Here is an 18,018-nt window from a genome sequence, read left to right as displayed (position 1 = left end):
TGGATGTGTTCAGCATAAGACCTTGGTGCCCAAAGAATTTGTTTCCTTTTTGGTACCAGACCCAAGGTCTTATAGAAGATAATATGGCAAACCACTACCTATGAAGGCCATTTTGGCTAATCTGTGCAAATTCTGATTATGCCCCCTTGTATGTATTTTATTCCACACAACTTTCATTTTCGTTAAGTATTATTAGAAAGCTAGAATAATACTTCTACAAGAAATTAAAAGTATATGATATTGTTTTTTTCCTTCTTTTTAGAACCCTGTATTTAAACAAGACTTCTTTTTAAGTGTTGTTTAAAATTCAGTTCTCAAATCCTCTGGTATCGCCAGACTACCAAATCAAAACTTAGGGCATAAAACAGGGCAGTATTTGTGTTCTTAAGAATTAAAAAAAGCTTTATGTGTACTCTATAAATATAAATGCATAGACAATACTTTCCCTTGAGTTGGACATCAACATACAGCATTGTACATTACAATGAAAATTTGTAACTTAAGGGTATTATATATATAAATACATATATACGTTTGTAACCTTTATACTGTAAATAAAAAAAATGCTTTTAGACTTGTATTTTTTCTTTTATTTTTACATTAAAATGGTTTCAAACCTGCCGGAAAATTTCAAGAGCAGTTCAAAGTTCTCCTACATCCCTCCTCTTCATCCAGACTTCCCAGATGTTAACATTTTACATTTGTGCCGTTATCCCCTCTGTTGCTCTAGCACCCTTACATCCTCAGTGTGTCCCTCCCAAACACAGCGACACTCTCCTGCACTGTCGCCGTTCAGCCCTCCCCCCACCACGAAATCAGCGTGGCCCGACACTAGCACCCAAGCCACAGACCCCATTCGAGTGGTGCCAATCGTCCCAGCAAAGTCTCCTTTTTCCTTCCAGCACAGGAGCCTCTCCGGTACCACAGGTGGCGTTCCGTTGTCACGTCTCCTCATTCTGCTGGTATCATTTTTAAGCAGACGTAGGGCAACTCCAAACTCAAAAACCTAGCTTGGGTTCTAGTTCCACCACTGACTTTCACTGACTGACAGGAGCTTAATCATTGGATCCCTCTGAGCTTTATTACACTTTGAGTCACACAGAGGGGAGGAGATGGTTTTTCAGCAATCCTATCAGGAATTGTCAGTGCTCCATTCATTTGGGCGGTCAGTCACTCACTTTGCATGAGATTTCACCCTGGCCCCACCTCTCCAAACTGTTACTCACCTGAACTTGGTTTTTGTAGCTCTTCTTCCACATTCCTCTTGGCCCCCACTCAAGGGATCCTTAACGATATTGTTAAGAACCCACCCCTTGGCAGGAGCCCTAGAACGCTGGCGTTTGTCTGTCTGATTTTACTAGGTTGTATTGGCTAAGCAGAGCTGACTCACCGGTCCAAGCTCACAAGTTCACAACACATGTCGCCCTGCCAGCATCAGCCGAATCCCACCTGGGAAAGTGCAGCGCACGAAGGAACAAACCAAACCGTTTATTTGCAAGTCAGTGACTTTCTTCCTGAAGTGTGAGAGCTCGAATGTGTGGGAGCTGAGAATCTGATTTCTGCTCTAGTGAGAAAGTCAGAATATGAAGTTCTTGATCTGATTTGGATCTACGAAGCCGGAACGTGCTCCATGTGACATCCCACAAATCATATTTAATACCTTTATTTCCCCTTTCCTCCCTCCACTGACTCCTAAACTGCCAGCAGTGGCAACACCACTGGAGAACTGAGGGGTTCTCGGAGTCTGTTTTCAAGCTGTCCTCCCAGGAAAAAGTCAGCAGTGGGCGGCCAAGTGAGACGGGGAGGAGATCCCCATTTCCTGCCACCAGATGCGGCTTCTTGGCACAGAACTTCCCTCCAGGATGGGGAGCTTCCTCTGGGAAGCTTGCTTTGTCAGCAGGACCGGTGTCTGTCTGCCGGCTCACAGAAGACAGAAGCTATTCCAGGAGTCCCAAGAAAGCTGAATAAGCAGAAAGAAGAGAAGGTGAACACAGTCCATGGATCTCACACCCGGCCCTTGCTAAGTGCTGAATTGTGCCCCACCAAATTCACAGGCTGAGCCCAACCCCCCACATCTCAAGAGGGTGACCGTATTTGGAGATAGGACCTTTGAAAAGGCGATTCAGTTAAAATGAGGCCGTTAGGGTGGGCCCTTGGCCAATCTGACTGGGGCCCTTAGAAAAGAGGGAAGCTTTGGCAGAGATAAGGGGTGCATGCGCACCCAGAAAAGACCCCACGAGGACACAGCCAAAGCATGGCCATCTGTCAGCCAAGGAAAGAGGCCTCGGAAGAAGCCAACCCTGCTATACCTTGATCTTGGACTTCCACCCTCCAGAGCTGTGGAGCCAATTTCTATTGTTTAAGCCCCATCCCCAGAGTGTGTGGTCCTCTGTGATGGCAGCCCTAGTCATCACGACCCAGCGCTCCTTAACTGCAGGGTCTTCCCGCTCTGGAAGGACAGCGCCGATGCCAGGTACAGAGTAGCAGATATAAGCCTCCCCACGCCACACAGCTCCGTCGGCGTCTGAAAGCACAGTGCTCAGGGTGGAAGCTGAGAAGCCATGACTCGTCCCATGTGTATGCGTCTCCCTGTCTCACCCAGGCTCATCACAGCCCTGTCCCTCCACTCCCGCCACGATCCTGATTCCGGTGTCCACAGGAATGCACAGCACCTTGCTTGGCCTTTTGGTTCCTCAGCCTCCTTGTGTGTGACGATGGCACTTTTGTTCCAGCTCCGCCATCCTCCTGCTCCCACAGCCGCCCCCTAGACGGTTATTGCTGGAATGGAGCCACTTCCAAAATCAGGAACTGAAGCAGCCCTCTCCAGCATGCTCCTGCTGGGACTGTCCTTCAACCTTTTGGGTCCTCAACTAGTTCATGGACTCTCTGACCGGCTCCTTATTCGTCTCCCTCCTTCCCATCCCATCGCCCGCCATTGCAGCACCGCGCTCGCCAAAACTGAATTCCCTGCTGTTCTGCCTTCATGGGAGCCACGTGGAGGAACCCAGCTACCTTCCTGCGTCTCGGTGAGTAGCTGAGTCTTGGGGAGGAAGGCTCAAAGCAAATTGGTACCTCTGTAAATTTACAGAGGTTGCCAGCCTTTACCAGGTGTGCCCTTAACACTGCTCATGTTTGGGTCACTTGAAAGGAGTTCAAACCATCGTTACTCTCCTCAAACCCCAGGCCTCCCACTTCTGTCTCTCTCTCAGCAGATTCTCTTTGCTCCTAATTCACTGAGAAAACAGCAGCCACCCAAAGGGACTCTCCCAGCTTCTCCTCACCTTCCAGCTGACCTAGGTAGGCATCTATCTTCTTCCCTCCGACTATAATGTCTAAAGCTAGTCCTCTTCCTGCTTGGATCCCATTCCCGTTCATAAACCTCCTCAACTAGACCCTTCCTACTGGGTTTTTAAACATGTTCAACTCTTCTCTCATTAAAACCTATCACAGATTCCTTCCTGGACCCCTCAACTCCTGCAGCTAATGCTCTAGGCCTCCTTCTCTTTTCCCCAAAACTCTTGAAAGCGTTGTGCCTCCTCGTGACCCCCTCTCAGCCAGCCCATTACAGGAGGGTTTCCGCCTCCATCACGTGACTGGAACATCTCTGGCTGAGGCAGTTGGTGTCTTCCTATGACTGTTTGCCTCCTCAGCTGCATTAGATCCTGTGCTCCCGTCTCCTTATCAGTCCTCCTTCCCTGACTCCCAAAACACTCCTGTGGCTGACTTCCCTCTCTCCCTGTCTTTCTGAGCTGCTTTGGCAGGCTCATCCTCCTTCCGTCAGCCAACAAGCATCCAAGCTCTGTCCTAGGCTCTCCTCTCACCTCCGCCTGCACTCTGCGCTGCCCTGGGAGATCTCATTCCCACCTATCCCCAGAGGTCTCTCAGCTGCGTATCTCCGGCCTCACCTTTATTCTGACTCCGGGATCATATGCCTAACTGAAACTTGGTGTTTCAAAGGCACCTCATATTTGTGATCTTCCTCACTTCTCCATCCCCCAAACCTGGGCTCTGTTCAGTATGCCCCAACTCAGTGGCACCAGTATCTGTCCAGGTCCTGAAGCCAGTAACCCAGGAGTCACCTCGTCTATTCCTGACCCTCACCATACCCTAAGTCTAAAACACTTCCATGTGCTTATGATTTGTCTCCCACAATGTCTCCATTCTGTATATGTCTCTCCGTGCCCCTGCCCCTAGTGCAGGCTTCCCTCATACTTGTGGGCTACAGCAATAGCTTTGTATGCTATAGCCACCCCATCCCTGCAAGCTGTTCTGCACAGTAGGGCTCGAGACACCTCTCAGAAAAAAACAACAACAGGGCCCCTGGATGACTCAGCTGGGGAAGCATCCGACTCTTGGTTTTGTCTCAGGGTCCTAGGATAGGCCCACCGCCTCATCTCTGGGTTTAGCTGGGAGTCGGCTTCCCTCTGCGGCTCCTACTCTCTCTCTCTTTCTCAAATAAATAAATGAAATCTTTAAAAACAAACAAATAAAAAACAGTTTCCCACTGTCCTCAGGATAAAACCCAAAATCTCTACCATAGCTAAATGCCCAGGCCTTGCCCAACTCCCCCACATCAGTTCACTTTGACTTACTTTCTGCTCTCTGCCTATCTGAGCCTTCTTCCAGTTTCTTAAATTCCATCATTGGCCTCCATAGGGCCTCAGCACCTTTCTACAGGCTGTTTCATCAACCTGGAGTGTTCTTTCTCCTGCCTCAAACCTCGGCTTTGAACCTGGTAACCTTTGCTGACCACCTATCTTGGGCAGGTGGCCTGTTAGATGCGCACAAAGCATGTGGATTTTCACAGATGGGCCTCAACACACTTATTACATCATCTTTCCCATTGAACATCATCTTTCTTCTCAAACGGTAGGCTGACCTAGAACTGTTTTGATCATTGCTATATCCCCAGAAACTAGCACAGATATACTATACTGAAGTTCACAGGGCTAAATCCCCCAGCACTGGAGATTTAAGAAAACCACTTTCCTGGGGCTCTTGGCTGTCTCAGTTGGTAGAACATAAGACTCTTGATCTCGGGGCTCTAAGTTCAAGCCCCAGGTTGGGTGTAGAGATTACTTAAAAAAAAAAAAAAAGAAAGAAAGAGAAAGAAGGAAAGAAAGATCTTAAGAAAAAGAAAAGAAAACCACTTTCCTAAAGAGAAAAGTAGCAGGGTTGATACTAAAAAACAAAACCAAAAACTTACTTTAGACTGAACCACCAGCATCATATTAATAGTTAACAGAGGAGGCGCCTGGGTGGCTCAGTCCGTTAAGCACTTGACTCTTGAATACTGCTCAGATCGTGATCTCGGAGTCCTGAGATCAGCTCCACTTCTGGCTGCGTGCTGGTCATAGAGCCTGCTTGAGATTCTCCCTCTCCCTCTGCTCCTCCCCCTGCTCTCACTCTCTCTCTCAAAAAAAAAAAAAAAAAAAAAAAAAAAAAAAAAAAAAAAAGAATAAATAACAATAGTTAACAGAGACTGTGTCCCCAGTGTGGGGTACACTGTGTTTACAGTAGCTATCTCATTTATTCCCCCCAAAAGCCAGACAAGGTAGATACTAATTATTAGTATACTCTATTAAACATAAGAAATCCAAAACTCTGGGAGTTAGGTTTACTGTGCAAGAAAAACTGTTCTACAGGCGCTATTTTACTAGAAATGGGATCTAGGACTTGAGGACTTGAGGTTTCCAGGCGCCCTGCCTCTGGCCCCGCCCTCGCGGCCCCCACTTTCCCTCCCGCCTCCACCCCATCCTAGCCTCTGCTGAGCTCCCCGCCCCTAACACGCCCCCTGCCCAGCCCCGCCCGGGCCCTAGTCTGGGCAGCCCCTGGGCCGCGGGGAGCGGTGCCTGCAGTTCCAGCTGTGGCCGCCGGGGGGCAGTCGCGTGGCTCAGGCCCGACCGCTCTGGGCCGCGCTCCTCGCTCGCCCTCCGACTTTGCTCCGGCTGCGAGCGGCCACCCTGCCCGAGCCCAGCGCCAAGTCGCCGGGCTCCCCGCGCCCGACGCAGCAGCTCGGCTCCCGGGGGCCGGACTGAGGCCCCAAGCAGCGCCGCGGGGTGTGGGGCGGACCCAGGAGATGAAATGACAACGTCAACCCTCCAGGTATCTCGGTGCGGCGGGGCTCGGCTTCCGGAGGCCGGAGGAGGCGCGGCGGGGCCTGCGAGCCAGCAGTCGGGCGGGCGGCCTGCTCGGAACCCCGGCCCCGTGGCCTTCTCCCCGCCGCCCTGTCGCCGCCTCCGCCCGTTTCTGTTTTCATGCGCCCGGAGCCACGGGCCGTCTCCCGTCCAGAACTCCCGTGCCCCTGCCACCCCCACCCCCCGTCCGGCCAGGCCGAGCCCGGAGGCCGCTCCGTGCAGCCAGCGGCGCCCGAGTACCGCGGCGGGAATCAGCCTCCTGCGGACCGCACAGGCACCGCCGGGGAAGCTCGGCCCCGCAGCCGGGCTGCTTGCTCTCCCTCTGCCTGCTTCCCTTAGGACGAGTCCTCGCTCCTTTCCCAGGCTTGGATTTCCTCCTGTCGGCCCGCGACCCTTCATTCATTCCCCAGGTCTTGCCTGGTGGTGCTGGGGCGGCGCCACCTGGATGCGTGACTGACCCATTCTCCAGGTGCTGCGGGTCCTGCTGGGCCGGCGAACAGAAACCTGCCCAGGCCTCAGACCTGGGCTTCAGTCTTGGCTCTGCCACTCAGTCGCATGTGACCTTGGGCTAGTTACTTGATCTTGGAATTTCGGGTTTCCTGTCAGTGAAATGGGGTGATACCCTGTAGGGTTGTTGTGACAGTGGCTCTGGATTGAGTAATTCAGGTAAAGTCTTCTAAACACAATGTCTGCTACATAGTGCTCAAGATAAAGCCTGTGAAGGAGTTAGGCAGGACTTCGTGGAAGAAGGGGCATATGCCTGGATCCAGAAAGGGTGGATAGCATTCAGACGCGTGAAGGTGGAGGAAAAAGTGGGAACAGAGGCATGGAATAAACTGGGCTGCTTGGCCAGGAATTAACTAGAGTCCAAAGCCAGACCCCACCATCCACCAGCAGAAGCTCTGATGTGTTATCACAGGGGTTTGTAAACTTTGGCTGCAGATCCCACCTGTCCAGTTTTTGTGAGCTAAGAATGTTTTTACATTTCTGTTAAAGTTTTATTAAGGAGCGCCTGCATGGCTTAGTTGGTTAAGCCTCCGACTCTTAATTTTCGCTGAGGTCATGATCTAAGGGTGGTGAGATGGAGCCCTGCGTCTGCTCCATGCACAGCAGGAAGTCTACTTGAAGATTCTGTCTCTCTCTGCCTTTCCCCCTGCTCACACACACTTTCTTTCTCTAAAATAAATAAATAAATCTTAAAAATAAAAGCTTTGTTAAGCTGTAACTCACCACACAATTTGGCATATTTCAAGTATCCGGTTCATTGGCTTTTAGTCTATTCAGAGTTGCGCAACCATCATCACACTTTCAGAACCTTTTCATCACCCCAGAGAGAAACTGCACACCCTTTACCATCAACCCCACAAACCTTGTATCTCTCCCAGCCCTGGGCAGACACTCAGATAATTTCTGTCCCTATGGATTTGCCTATTCTGAGCACTTTTCTTTCTTTGTTCATTTGTTAAAAGATTTATTTAGGGTGCCTGGGTGGCTCAGTGGGTTAAGGCCTCTGCCTTCGGCTCGGGTCGTGATCCCAGGGTCCTCGGATCAAGCCCCACATCGCGCTCTCTGCTCAGCAGGGAGTCTGCTTCCCCCTCTCTCTGTCTGCCTCTCTGCCTACTTGTGATCTCTCTCTCTGTCAAATAAATAAATAAAATCTTTAAAAAAAAAAGATTTATTTATTTAGTTTAGGGAGGGGGAGGGGCTGAGGGAGAGAGAAACTCAAGCAGATTCCTCGCTAAGCATGGAGCAGACTCGGGACTCGATCCCATGACCCCGAGATCACCAAACAAGCAGAAACCAGGAGTCCAATGCTCGACCAACTGTGCCAGCCAGGCGCCCTATTCTGGGTATTTTATGTAACTGGAATCATATAATATGTGGTCCTTTGTGACTGGCTTCTCTCACTTAACATAATGTCGTAGGTTTTTTTGTTTTTAAAAGGCTGGGAAGAGATATCTCATGACACGTGAAAATCATGAAATTCAAATTTCAGTGTCTATAAATAAAGTTTTATTGGAACACATTCCTGCTCTTTCATTTACGTATTTTCCATGGCTGCTTTCCGTCTACAAAGGCTGAGTTGTGTAGTTTCTCCAGAGGTTGTATGGCCAGGCAAGTCTAACAGATTGACCATCTGGTCCTTTACAGTTTGCCAGCTCTTCTGTTAGCACATCTTCCCTAGCCTTGTCCTTCACCCTCATCCTTGCCATATGCGTTACTAGAGATGCACCAGGCTGGCAGTTTTATTTATCACCTCACCCTTGTGTTATGCAAAACTATTCAAACTGCAGCTGAGGCTTGCCTGTGAAGTGTTGTATGCACTTGCCAGAAAGACTTAATGTGCTCTTAGGTGCATTCATCAGTAAAGTATCTCAAAGGGAGGGGAGCAGAGCATCCTTCAAGTATTGTTCTGAGCCCTGACTTTTTAAAGGACAGACCCAAGCAAGGAGGCATATAGAGTGAAAAAGTCCATGGAACTCGGCATGTTTGTTCTGGAGAAGAGAAGCCATCAGGGACAGGGGAACTCATTCCATTGTCTCATCAGAAGAGCAGGTGGTCGGGGGAGAGTAGACCTGCGAAGCTTGTGTTTAAGCTAATCATCCGAGAAGGTTCTGGGCTCCTGGCCATTCCCTCTTTGTAGGTAATGGAGGTAGCTGAGCTTGAAAATAGTAGCCAGCACTTTGACCTTTCCTCATCTCTTCAACCTGGTGAGTTCATTTATCATCATCTTGGCCAAACCGACTCCCGTCCATCAGTTCTGTAGAGCTAGCCGGGTCTTGCTGAGACTTCGGCTTTCAGAGGAGGAAGGGCTGCACAAATGCCTGAGCCCGGCCAAGAGCTGGTCAGGAGGTTTATTGTTTGCTGTGGACGGAACTGTGTGGACACGGTGGGATCTGCCGGCCTCATGTCCAGTGCCGATCAGCTTGGGGAGGGTAATTCTGGTAATGCTTCCTGGGCTGGTGAAGCCACGGTTTCTAAAACTGGATATGTAGGTGTAGGGCAGCTGCTTGAAAATACAGCGTGCTTTGAGTTGAGTTTAGAGCACAGGCCTCCAGGAATTGTGAGATTCACAAAAATACCCTCACAGAGTTCTTAGAAAATTCCAGAGGACCGTTCCCCTCAGTTGGCAATACATATATGTCTTTGGAGGAAGCAAGCCCTTTTCTTGGGAAAAGGGCTTATTTTAGTATGTGCATATGCCAATGGGGGAGGGGCAGAGGGAGAGAATCTTCAAGCAGACTGCCCACTGAGCACAAAGCTGGACGCCCCTGAGATCATGACCTGAGCCAAAACCAAGAGTCAGACACGTAACTGTGTGCCAGCAAGCACTTTTCTTACTAAAACTACTGGTATACTGATCCATGTGTCTAAGCATCCCCTCCCTTAAGAGCAAATTTAGGAAAACCATCTCTTTTCACCACAGAGAAGCGGGTTGGGCCAGTAGGAGGATCTGGTAGAACTCAGGGCTGGCTCGTCTCTGGCCTTCGAGGGCAAGTGCGGTTCCTGGCCTTCCCGCTGAGCAGCACACCAAGCAGTTGGTTCTGGCGTTTCCCCTGCTCCAGGCACTGGGTCCAGGGCCGCTTTTCTTTCCCTTGATGCAAGGAATAGAAAGTGGATTCTCCCCTTGAGCCCTAACCTGAGATACTTGGTCAGGTTTCCACTTACTGAAATCCAGAGTGAAACTGAGAAGGAGATCGCTTTCAGCTGTGTGAGTGTATTGTGAAGAGGGATGGCTGTCTTTTTTTTTTTTTTAAAGATTTTATTTATTTATTTGACAGATAGAGATCACAGGTAGGCAGAGAGGCAGGCAGAGAGAGGAGGAAGCAGGCTCCCCGCCGAGCAAAGAGCCCGATGCGGGGCTCGATCCCAGGACCCCGAGATCATGACCTGAGCTGAAGGCAGAGGCTTTAACCCACTGAGCCACCCAGGCATCCCGGATGGCTGTCTTTTAAGGACGGTGAAACATCTTTCTAGCTGATGTTGGAAAAATAGGCTGACATAATTGTGTGCGTCTAACAGATCTGTAGGATTCCTGCTGCCTTGGGACTGCAAGGGCTTTTTGGGTCTCTTGGGAAGCACTGAGGTATCTGAGGTATTTGCTTCGCCTTTCCAGAAAGCCATTGATCTGGTGACGAAAGCCACAGAAGAGGATAAAGCCAAGAATTACGAGGAGGCCCTCCGGCTCTACCAGCATGCCGTGGAGTATTTCCTACATGCTATCAAATGTGAGTCACGCAGGGCCCAGGCTGCCTGCCGAGCATATGAAGAGCTACTGTGGGAGCAGGTGGGCACACCCTCTCCACTTCCCCTTTTGCAGATGAGGCACACAGCGACAAGGCCAAGGAGAGCATTCGAGCCAAGTGCATGCAGTACCTAGATCGGGCGGAGAAGCTGAAGGATTATTTACGGAACAAAGAGAAGCATGGCAAGAAGCCAGTCAAAGAAAATCAGAGTGAGAGTAAGGGGTGAGTACAGAGGAGTGGCGGACCCCTGCCGGGACCAGAGACCCCAGGAGCATGTGTCCTTTTTCTGTGTTGCTGCCATTCCTGGTGCTGAATATTTCCATGAAGGGTGTCTGGTTGGATCCGCACAGAAAAGCTGTGGGTGAAATGCGAGCCAGCAGGGAAGTTACAAGCCTTGGATTCCACAGTCAGACTCTCAGGGTACATCCCGCCGTGGCCACTTCCTAGCTGGGTGATCATGGACGCGTGCCATGACCCCCTGTGCTTCCAGGCTTCTCATCTGTAGAAGAAAGATAACGTTCCTTCCCGCCCAGTGTTGCTCTAAAGGGGGAGATGATGTGGGTCAAGGCCTGAAAGTAAAGCGTGGTGGGCAGGAAGGATGGAAGAAGTGCCAGCTGCTGTGACGGTCGGAGTTACTGTCTGCATCTGACAGATGAGATGGCCCAGATCACAGAGCTGGCACCAGCTGGAGTCTGGACCCCCCACACAGGGCCTCTGTGTCCCACCCCAAAGCCAGTGTTTGCTCGGCAGCCTCTCACCTCATGTGTGGTTTGCCCAACACAGAGATTCCAGTTAGCTGAGCATAAAGGCCAGTGGTGTCCTGGAGGTGAGGGGGTGGGCCCAGGCAGGAGGGTCACACAACAGGAGAGAGGTGGGTGGTGTGTCTGCCGCTCCCCGCCAGAGCTGATGGGCTCTGTCCCCGGATGGACAGGTTCCCCAGAGAGCCAGACATAACTCTGGGAAGGGAAGAGGAGGGGGCAGGAGGTGAAGCATCTTTGGGGGGGGCTGGAAGAGTTCTGAGGATGGCTGATCACTTAGGACCCATTAGGGATTGGCCCTGGAGTGAGACCTGTGACCTTGTTCCTTTCCCAGATCCCCCACTGTAAACCTTACCTCCTCTCTGAGTCACAGCCACTTGCTGTCTGGTTGTGAATCTGTGTGAAAGGCCAGTGACAGCTCTGGTTGCCCGCCCAGCTGCTCCTGAATTCCAGCCAAAGCGTATAACCCTCACCAGCCTTCTAGAGAGAACACACGTCTCTGTTCTTACTCCATTAATGAAGAAACAAGGATGGGTCATGGGAGTGTTTCCCTGGGAGTGTCAATTACAGGTGGTCTGAGGCTCCCTGAGGTCCCTCGCCACTGCTGAGCAGGGCAAGCGGCTCTCTACCACTGGGCCAGCAGCCAGAGCCTGACCTTGCTCTCAGAGCCTCTTGCCAATTGCCTCTTGCTTTAGCCTGTCATCTTCTGTCTCCTTCCCCAGCAGTGATAGTGACAGCGAAGGGGATAATCCAGAGAAAAAGAAATTGCAAGAACAACTGATGGGTAAGAGGCCCGCCCCCCAACGGCGGTGGGGGTGGGGGGTGTGTGGCGAGGCCCCCTGGAGGGTCGGCTCACACTCCTCATCGGGCTCCAGGTTGAAGGCTTTACTTGCCTCTTGCAGGTGCTGTTGTGATGGAGAAGCCCAACATTCGGTGGAATGATGTGGCTGGCTTGGAGGGGGCCAAGGAGGCCCTCAAAGAAGCTGTCATTTTGCCAATTAAATTCCCACACTTGTTCACAGGTAAGAGTTGAGCTGCTTTAGGCCCAAATGGAAAAATAGCAGGCTTCCGAGGAACCCAGCCCAGGGCTCACACTTGGAAAGTGTCCAGGAGCAGGTGGCCACTCGGCTCTCTTGGCCCTCAGGGGGTGAGGGCCCAACCTTCCCTCTCAGGGCTCTTGGTGGAGGGAGGCCCCAGGGTCTACCCATCACAACCATCTGCTCCTTGGCTCCTCTCTGGTGTCAGGAACACCTTTGCAACTAGAACTTCGACTTGACTCCCAGTAGGTGAGTAGGGTCAGGAACCAATGGTAGCCAGTATTACTTCCACAGTTCTGGGGGGTCATGAGCCAGGGCTAGGAGCAGGCTCTCAGCAGGTAATTCAGTTCCCTTTCTTCCTTTGCTTCTAGAATCAGTCGTCTTGTCGAATTTTTCTGTTCCCTTTCCCCAGTCAGGAGGAAGCTCACCTCAGTGTATTCTTTGTTGTAGGCAAGCGTACACCTTGGCGAGGGATACTGCTCTTTGGACCCCCTGGCACAGGGAAATCCTACCTGGCCAAAGCGGTGGCCACAGAGGCCAACAACTCCACCTTCTTCTCTGTGTCCTCCTCAGACTTGATGTCTAAGTGGTTGGGGGAGAGTGAGAAGTAAGTCGGCTTCCAGGCCCTGCTTCCCTGCCCTTGAGCCACCGCCCAGAGGAACTACTGTTGGGGGTCATGGAGAAGGAGCCAGTGGAGGGGAATCCTGCTAGCTTGTTGGGTGGGACACTGTCCTGACAGAGCTTGCTGAGACTGAACGGGCACGCTGGGGAGAGGAGTCCTCGTGAAGGGAAGGCAAAGGCACTCCCAGTCTTTGGGTGTCAGGTGGGTGTCCTCTGTTGGGGACTTCATGTGGTTCAGTTATTTTCCACACCGACTCCCGTTTTGCAGAGGATGACACCGAGGCTGAGCAGAGGGGAAATGACTTGTCCTAAATCCAGGGCTAATGAGTGGGGCTGTCGCCAGGGCTGGCTGTTCCTCACGGCACAGTGCTGCCCGTGGATCTGTGAAGACCAGGGTCTGAAATCCTAGCAGGACGGGTGTCCTGACCTGCCTGTGGGAAAGGCAAAGAGAAGCAGTGACTGGGATGGGTGTGGGCGTGCTGATCTCAGCCCCACTTGTCACCTTCACAGGCTAGTCAAGAACCTGTTCGAGCTGGCCAGGCAGCACAAACCCTCCATCATCTTCATCGATGAGGTGGATTCCCTCTGCGGGTCCCGCAATGAAAACGAGAGCGAAGCCGCCCGAAGGATCAAAACGGAGTTCTTGGTCCAGATGCAGGGTGCGTGCCAGCGCTGGGTGCCCTCCCCGGGGCCCGGTCCGCCTCCAGCCAGCCCAGCGCGTCGTTACTTCTTCAGCTGCGGCTGGGTCTGATGATCCTTAAGACAAAGGGGAAATGTCAGAGCAGCCTTTCTCAGCTCCGACTCCACAGGGCTGCAGAGAGGTCACCCTGGCCTTTGGCCGCCAGCCTTCTGCCCTTCTCGAGGCCCGCAGAGCTTCAGAGAAGGCTCGTGGCCCAGCGGAGCCGGTTGGGGCCCTGCAGGTGGGGGCACGGGGCTGGCCCCAGATCGGAACACAGAGGCCCCTGAGGTGCTTCCCCCAGATGCTCCTGTCCTTGCAGATGTTCTGAATCAGTGTCTGTGTTTCCCTTTCTCCACAGGGGTGGGGAATAACAATGACGGGACTCTGGTTCTTGGTGCCACCAACATCCCCTGGGTGTTGGATTCAGCCATTAGAAGGAGGTGAGTCTTCCCTGGTAGGTGCCGGGGGCTGAGGTCTTTCTCCCGCTGCAGTCAGCCCGTGGTCTCCTGCCGCTGCGGCTCTGGGTGCGGACGGCCTCCGCTTCCCTGGAGGCTGCTTCGTGTCTGTGTGGTGAGCAGAGTCCTCAGTGAAGCCACCTTCCGGAGGGCCCCAGCACCCCTCTCCGCGAAGACTGTCACGCCCTCTCTTCTCAAGTCCTGCCGTGTGCTTGGCTCTGTAGGTTTGAAAAGAGGATTTACATCCCACTGCCTGAGGAGGCTGCCCGAGCCCAGATGTTCCGGTTGCACTTGGGGAGCACTCCCCACAACCTCACGGAGGCCAACATCCACGAGCTGGCCCGGAAGACGGAAGGCTACTCGGGTGCCGACATCAGCATCATTGTGCGGGACTCCCTCATGCAGCCGGTCAGAAAAGTTCAGTCAGCGACACACTTCAAAAAGGTGAGTGGAGGAGCGCCTGGGTGTCTCAGCTGGTGAAGCATCCCACTCTTAGCTCCGCTCAGGTCTTGATCTGATCAGGGCTATGAGCCCACGATGGGCTCCACTCCTGGTGTGTGGAGCCTGCTTTAAAAAAAATAGGTGAGTGGGCCAGCAAGGAGTTGTTCAGAAAGTGTCACAGGAATGGGGATGTCAGCTTTCTCTGCCAGTTCCTTGGCTGCTCAGGGGACATTTCTTTGGTCTCATGGAGAACCAAGGACAAGTACATGAGCCCTCTGGCTCCACGGACTGGGGTTGCACCTGTTCTCTCTTTCCCTGTCGTTCTTCCTGCGTGAATGTGACCATCTGAGATTGTGTGAAGCCAGAGGTCATGGCCCCATGCCAGTCACCTCTGCCACCTCCATAGTCAGCACTGTGCTGTCGTGTGTGGGGCCCCCACTCAGTGTCTGAAGAATCAGCAGGTACAGAATCACTCGCTCTAAGGAGGAGCTCCTGTCACACAGCGTATCTCTGTTCAGTGTCTGCCAAGGGTCCTGCTGTGCACCTGGTGCTGCCCTAGGACCTGGGGAGACACTTGGGACCACAGCAGACAAAAATCCCTGATCTATAGGAGTTGAGGGTGATGAGGGGGAAGACAGAGCAGGAGATGGAGTCTGGTATTTCTGATGTTCAGAGTTGAGTGGGCAGGTTGTATTCTTTTTTTTTTTTTTAAAGATTTTATTTATTCATTTGACAGACAAAGATCACAACTAGGCAGAGAGGCAGGCAGAGAGAGAGGAGGAAGCAGGCTCCCTGCTGAGCAGAGAGCCTGATGTGTGGGGCTTGATCCCAGGATGCTGGGATCATGACCTGAGTGGAAGGCAGAGGCTTTAACCCACTGAGCCACCCAGGCGCCCCTTGTATTCTTTTAATAATAAAAAAAAATTTAGTTGAGAGAGGGGAGTTGGGAGGGGCAGAGGGAGAGAGAATCCCAAGCGACTCCCTGCTCCATCTCACAACCCTGAGATCATGACCTGAGCCAAAATTAAGGGTCAGGTGCTTAACTGACTGAGCCACCCAGACACCCCATGGTAGGTTGTATTCTTAAAGGATAGGCCATCCTAGATAATATCTGAGTCAAGAGTTGAAAGAGGTGAGGGAATTAGCCTTGGGGATATTTGGGGGGATGTTGCCAATAAAGCAGACTGTGGTTAGAAGAACATATTTGATATCACTACATTTGTGGTGAGATTTGATGGAGTCACTGAGGAAGAGGAAGATACTGAGACACTTCAGGCCACAGATCGCGGTTCTGGAGAACAGTGCCTGGAATAACATGCTGACCACAAACCTCCAGAATCCTACCGTGAGCTACTTTCAGCTGCCAGCCTGAGACTTCTGAAGGAGTCATTCTCTTCTCAGACTGATTAATGACCTAGAAAGCCAGGCACGCATTCATCCTCTCCCACTACCTTCTCTTCAGGACTCAGAAATCTGAAGCATCCCATCCCTTCCCCAGTCATCGAGGTGGAGCCCCTGCAGCCTGACTCCTATCTGATTTCAGGTCTGTGGCCCTTCCCGCACCAATCCTAGCGTTATGATTGATGATCTCCTGACCCCTTGCTCACCAGGGGACCCAGGGGCCATGGAGATGACTTGGATGGATGTCCCTGGTGACAAACTCTTAGAGCCTGTGGTTTGCATGGTAAGTGGCCAGCTGGGAGAGGGACTACACAGAGCCCAGAAAACTGGGGTCTTGGGCTTGAAAATAAAAATAGGCTTCTCCCCTTCTCTGGGGTTGTGGGTTGTCTTGGGCTGTTGTGGCTCCTCTGAAACAGAGAGTGGCCTTTGGGGCTCTGGGTAGCTGGGGATCCTGCTGTTAGACTTAGTGGGGACCCAGGATGGAGGCCATAGCATGAGCATTTTATTTTATTCAGCATGACTGAATCTGGCATGACTACATCATTCCACGGGTTTGGCTTGTTTTGTGCCCAGGAGGAGGCAGCGAGTGTCTCTTGGCAGTTGGCTTTGGTGTCACTGCAAAGGCAGCCTCATGGGACTAGTCTTCCCCTCTCCTCATCCTGGTCTTCCAGATGGTCTTGCCTGTCGTGTGGGGCAGGTGTTTGTCAGTGTGGCTGTTATGGCGGGTGTGTAGTCAGAACGAGCTTCTTCCAGCAGTTAAGACATGAGAGGAGTTTGAATTCGCTCAGACAAGAAGTAGGCCTGTTTGGGAACGACACGAGCCGCCTCTGGAGGGAAGAGCTGTCCTGGCACGGCAGACGTGCATGCAGGCACCAGGCAACCAGAGGGAGCTTTGCCTTTGGGGCTGGGAGTGACTGGGAACACTGGCTTCTTCTGCTGGACCCCATGGGTCTGCGACACAGAGAGGCTGAGGACCCTGGGCCTGGCTCCTCCTTAGGTCCGTGCCCTTGTCTTTGCAGTCGGACATGCTCCGGTCTCTGGCCACCACTCGGCCCACCGTGAATGCAGATGACCTCCTGAAAGTGAAGAAATTCTCAGAGGACTTTGGACAGGAGAGTTAAAAATTTCTTCACTTGGTGACGGTGAAGGTGGGAGGTTGACTGGTGTAATAAATCCACGGCACTCCCCACGTCAGTGGCCAGACAGCGCTCCAGGGCTCGTCTTCACGTCACTGCGGCGTCCCCTCTGCTGTCTGGCTGCCGGCTGGGGAGCAGGAAGGAAGGGCCTCCGTGGCCGCAGAGACGCGGAAGCACATTCAGCACTGGGTGGAATACTGGTTCTTCCTCCTTCCTCTCCTCCTCCTCCTCTTCTGGATGCTCACCAACTCCTTGTCCTGCCCCTCTGTATTTTTTTTTTTTAAACCTTTCTTTGTTCCCCTAAATTAATGCTGCTTGGATTTTTGTCTTGTTTATAAATAAAGTTAAAATCTCCCGGAAGCGTCAAGGGGTGGGAGCAGCCCGCATGTGGGGCTGTAGACCTTCAGGACGGCCTGCCGCTCCCTCAGCCTGTCCCTTCTAACCCAAGTTTTACTCCCTGCCTTGCAAGGCCACGAGTCAAACCAAGCCATTCCCAACCTCCTAGGTCAGCATCCCAGGCCCTGTGTCCTCCCTGCAGGACAAGAGGATGGTTTTTGTGAGCACAAAGCGGTGTAGGTCAGAATGAGTGAAGGCAGTCAGGTGGGTTTTACTGCTGCCTTTTCTTCCCTCTGAATGTGAGACCACCACACCCCCCACCACTGCCCCTGGCTCCCTGCCCTGGAAACGGGCTAATAAATCCTTTCCCTCTTGAGCCACCTGAGTGATCGCATCTTTGATTCTTATCTGGGCTCCTTGAAGGCCATGCTTGCTTCCATGGGAAAGACCCCCCTGCGCTTCTCTTCATCAGACCAGGGTACTGCCAACTGCCGCAGTTCGGATCCTCCCCCCTGCCACCCCTCCCGCCGGGGCCTCGCACCCGTGGCACCTGGACAGTTCTTCCTGCGGACTGGGAGGCCTGTGGGCCAGACATGGCCTGTAGCTATGTTTGGTTTGGCTTGCTGCCAACACTGAAAACTCAAGAGTTGATGTAAAAATTCAGATTTCTGGCTTCTGGGAGATTAGGCAACCTGCAGCCACAGCTGAGCGGGGGCTGCCCTGTTCAGAGGCAGAACACTCTCTCCAGCTCACCCATCTCCACACGGACT

The 18,018-nt window shown here is 52.3% G+C and overlaps 1 protein-coding gene across 2 annotated transcripts; it reads left to right on the top strand.

The window, feature by feature from the left end:
- The first annotated feature begins 5,919 nt into the window (after nucleotides 1–5,919).
- On the top strand, nucleotides 5,920–17,624 carry VPS4A (vacuolar protein sorting 4 homolog A). 2 transcript variants are annotated; one of them, XM_032854076.1, is made up of 11 exons: nucleotides 5,920–6,105; nucleotides 10,255–10,366; nucleotides 10,459–10,606; nucleotides 11,868–11,926; nucleotides 12,045–12,164; nucleotides 12,630–12,786; nucleotides 13,311–13,459; nucleotides 13,838–13,919; nucleotides 14,159–14,378; nucleotides 15,919–16,059; nucleotides 16,796–17,624. In XM_032854076.1, the coding sequence occupies exons 1-11, from the start codon at nucleotides 6,085–6,087 to the stop codon at nucleotides 16,895–16,897; spliced, it is 1,311 nt and encodes a 436-aa protein (XP_032709967.1). In that variant the 5' UTR covers nucleotides 5,920–6,084; the 3' UTR covers nucleotides 16,898–17,624. The 2 variants fall into 2 exon arrangements, with proteins under 2 accessions (XP_032709967.1, XP_032709966.1); XM_032854075.1 differs by having other exon boundaries at nucleotides 5,922–6,105; nucleotides 11,865–11,926.
- The last annotated feature ends 394 nt before the right edge of the window (nucleotides 17,625–18,018 follow it).

The sequence above is a fragment of the Lontra canadensis genome, unplaced genomic scaffold, assembly GCF_010015895.1.
Source record: "Lontra canadensis isolate GAN:19392208 unplaced genomic scaffold, GSC_riverotter_1.0 scaffold8, whole genome shotgun sequence".
NCBI lineage: Eukaryota > Metazoa > Chordata > Mammalia > Carnivora > Mustelidae > Lontra > Lontra canadensis.
Note: the sequence above shows the minus strand (reverse complement) of the source record. Positions and strands in the feature narration are given on the sequence as shown.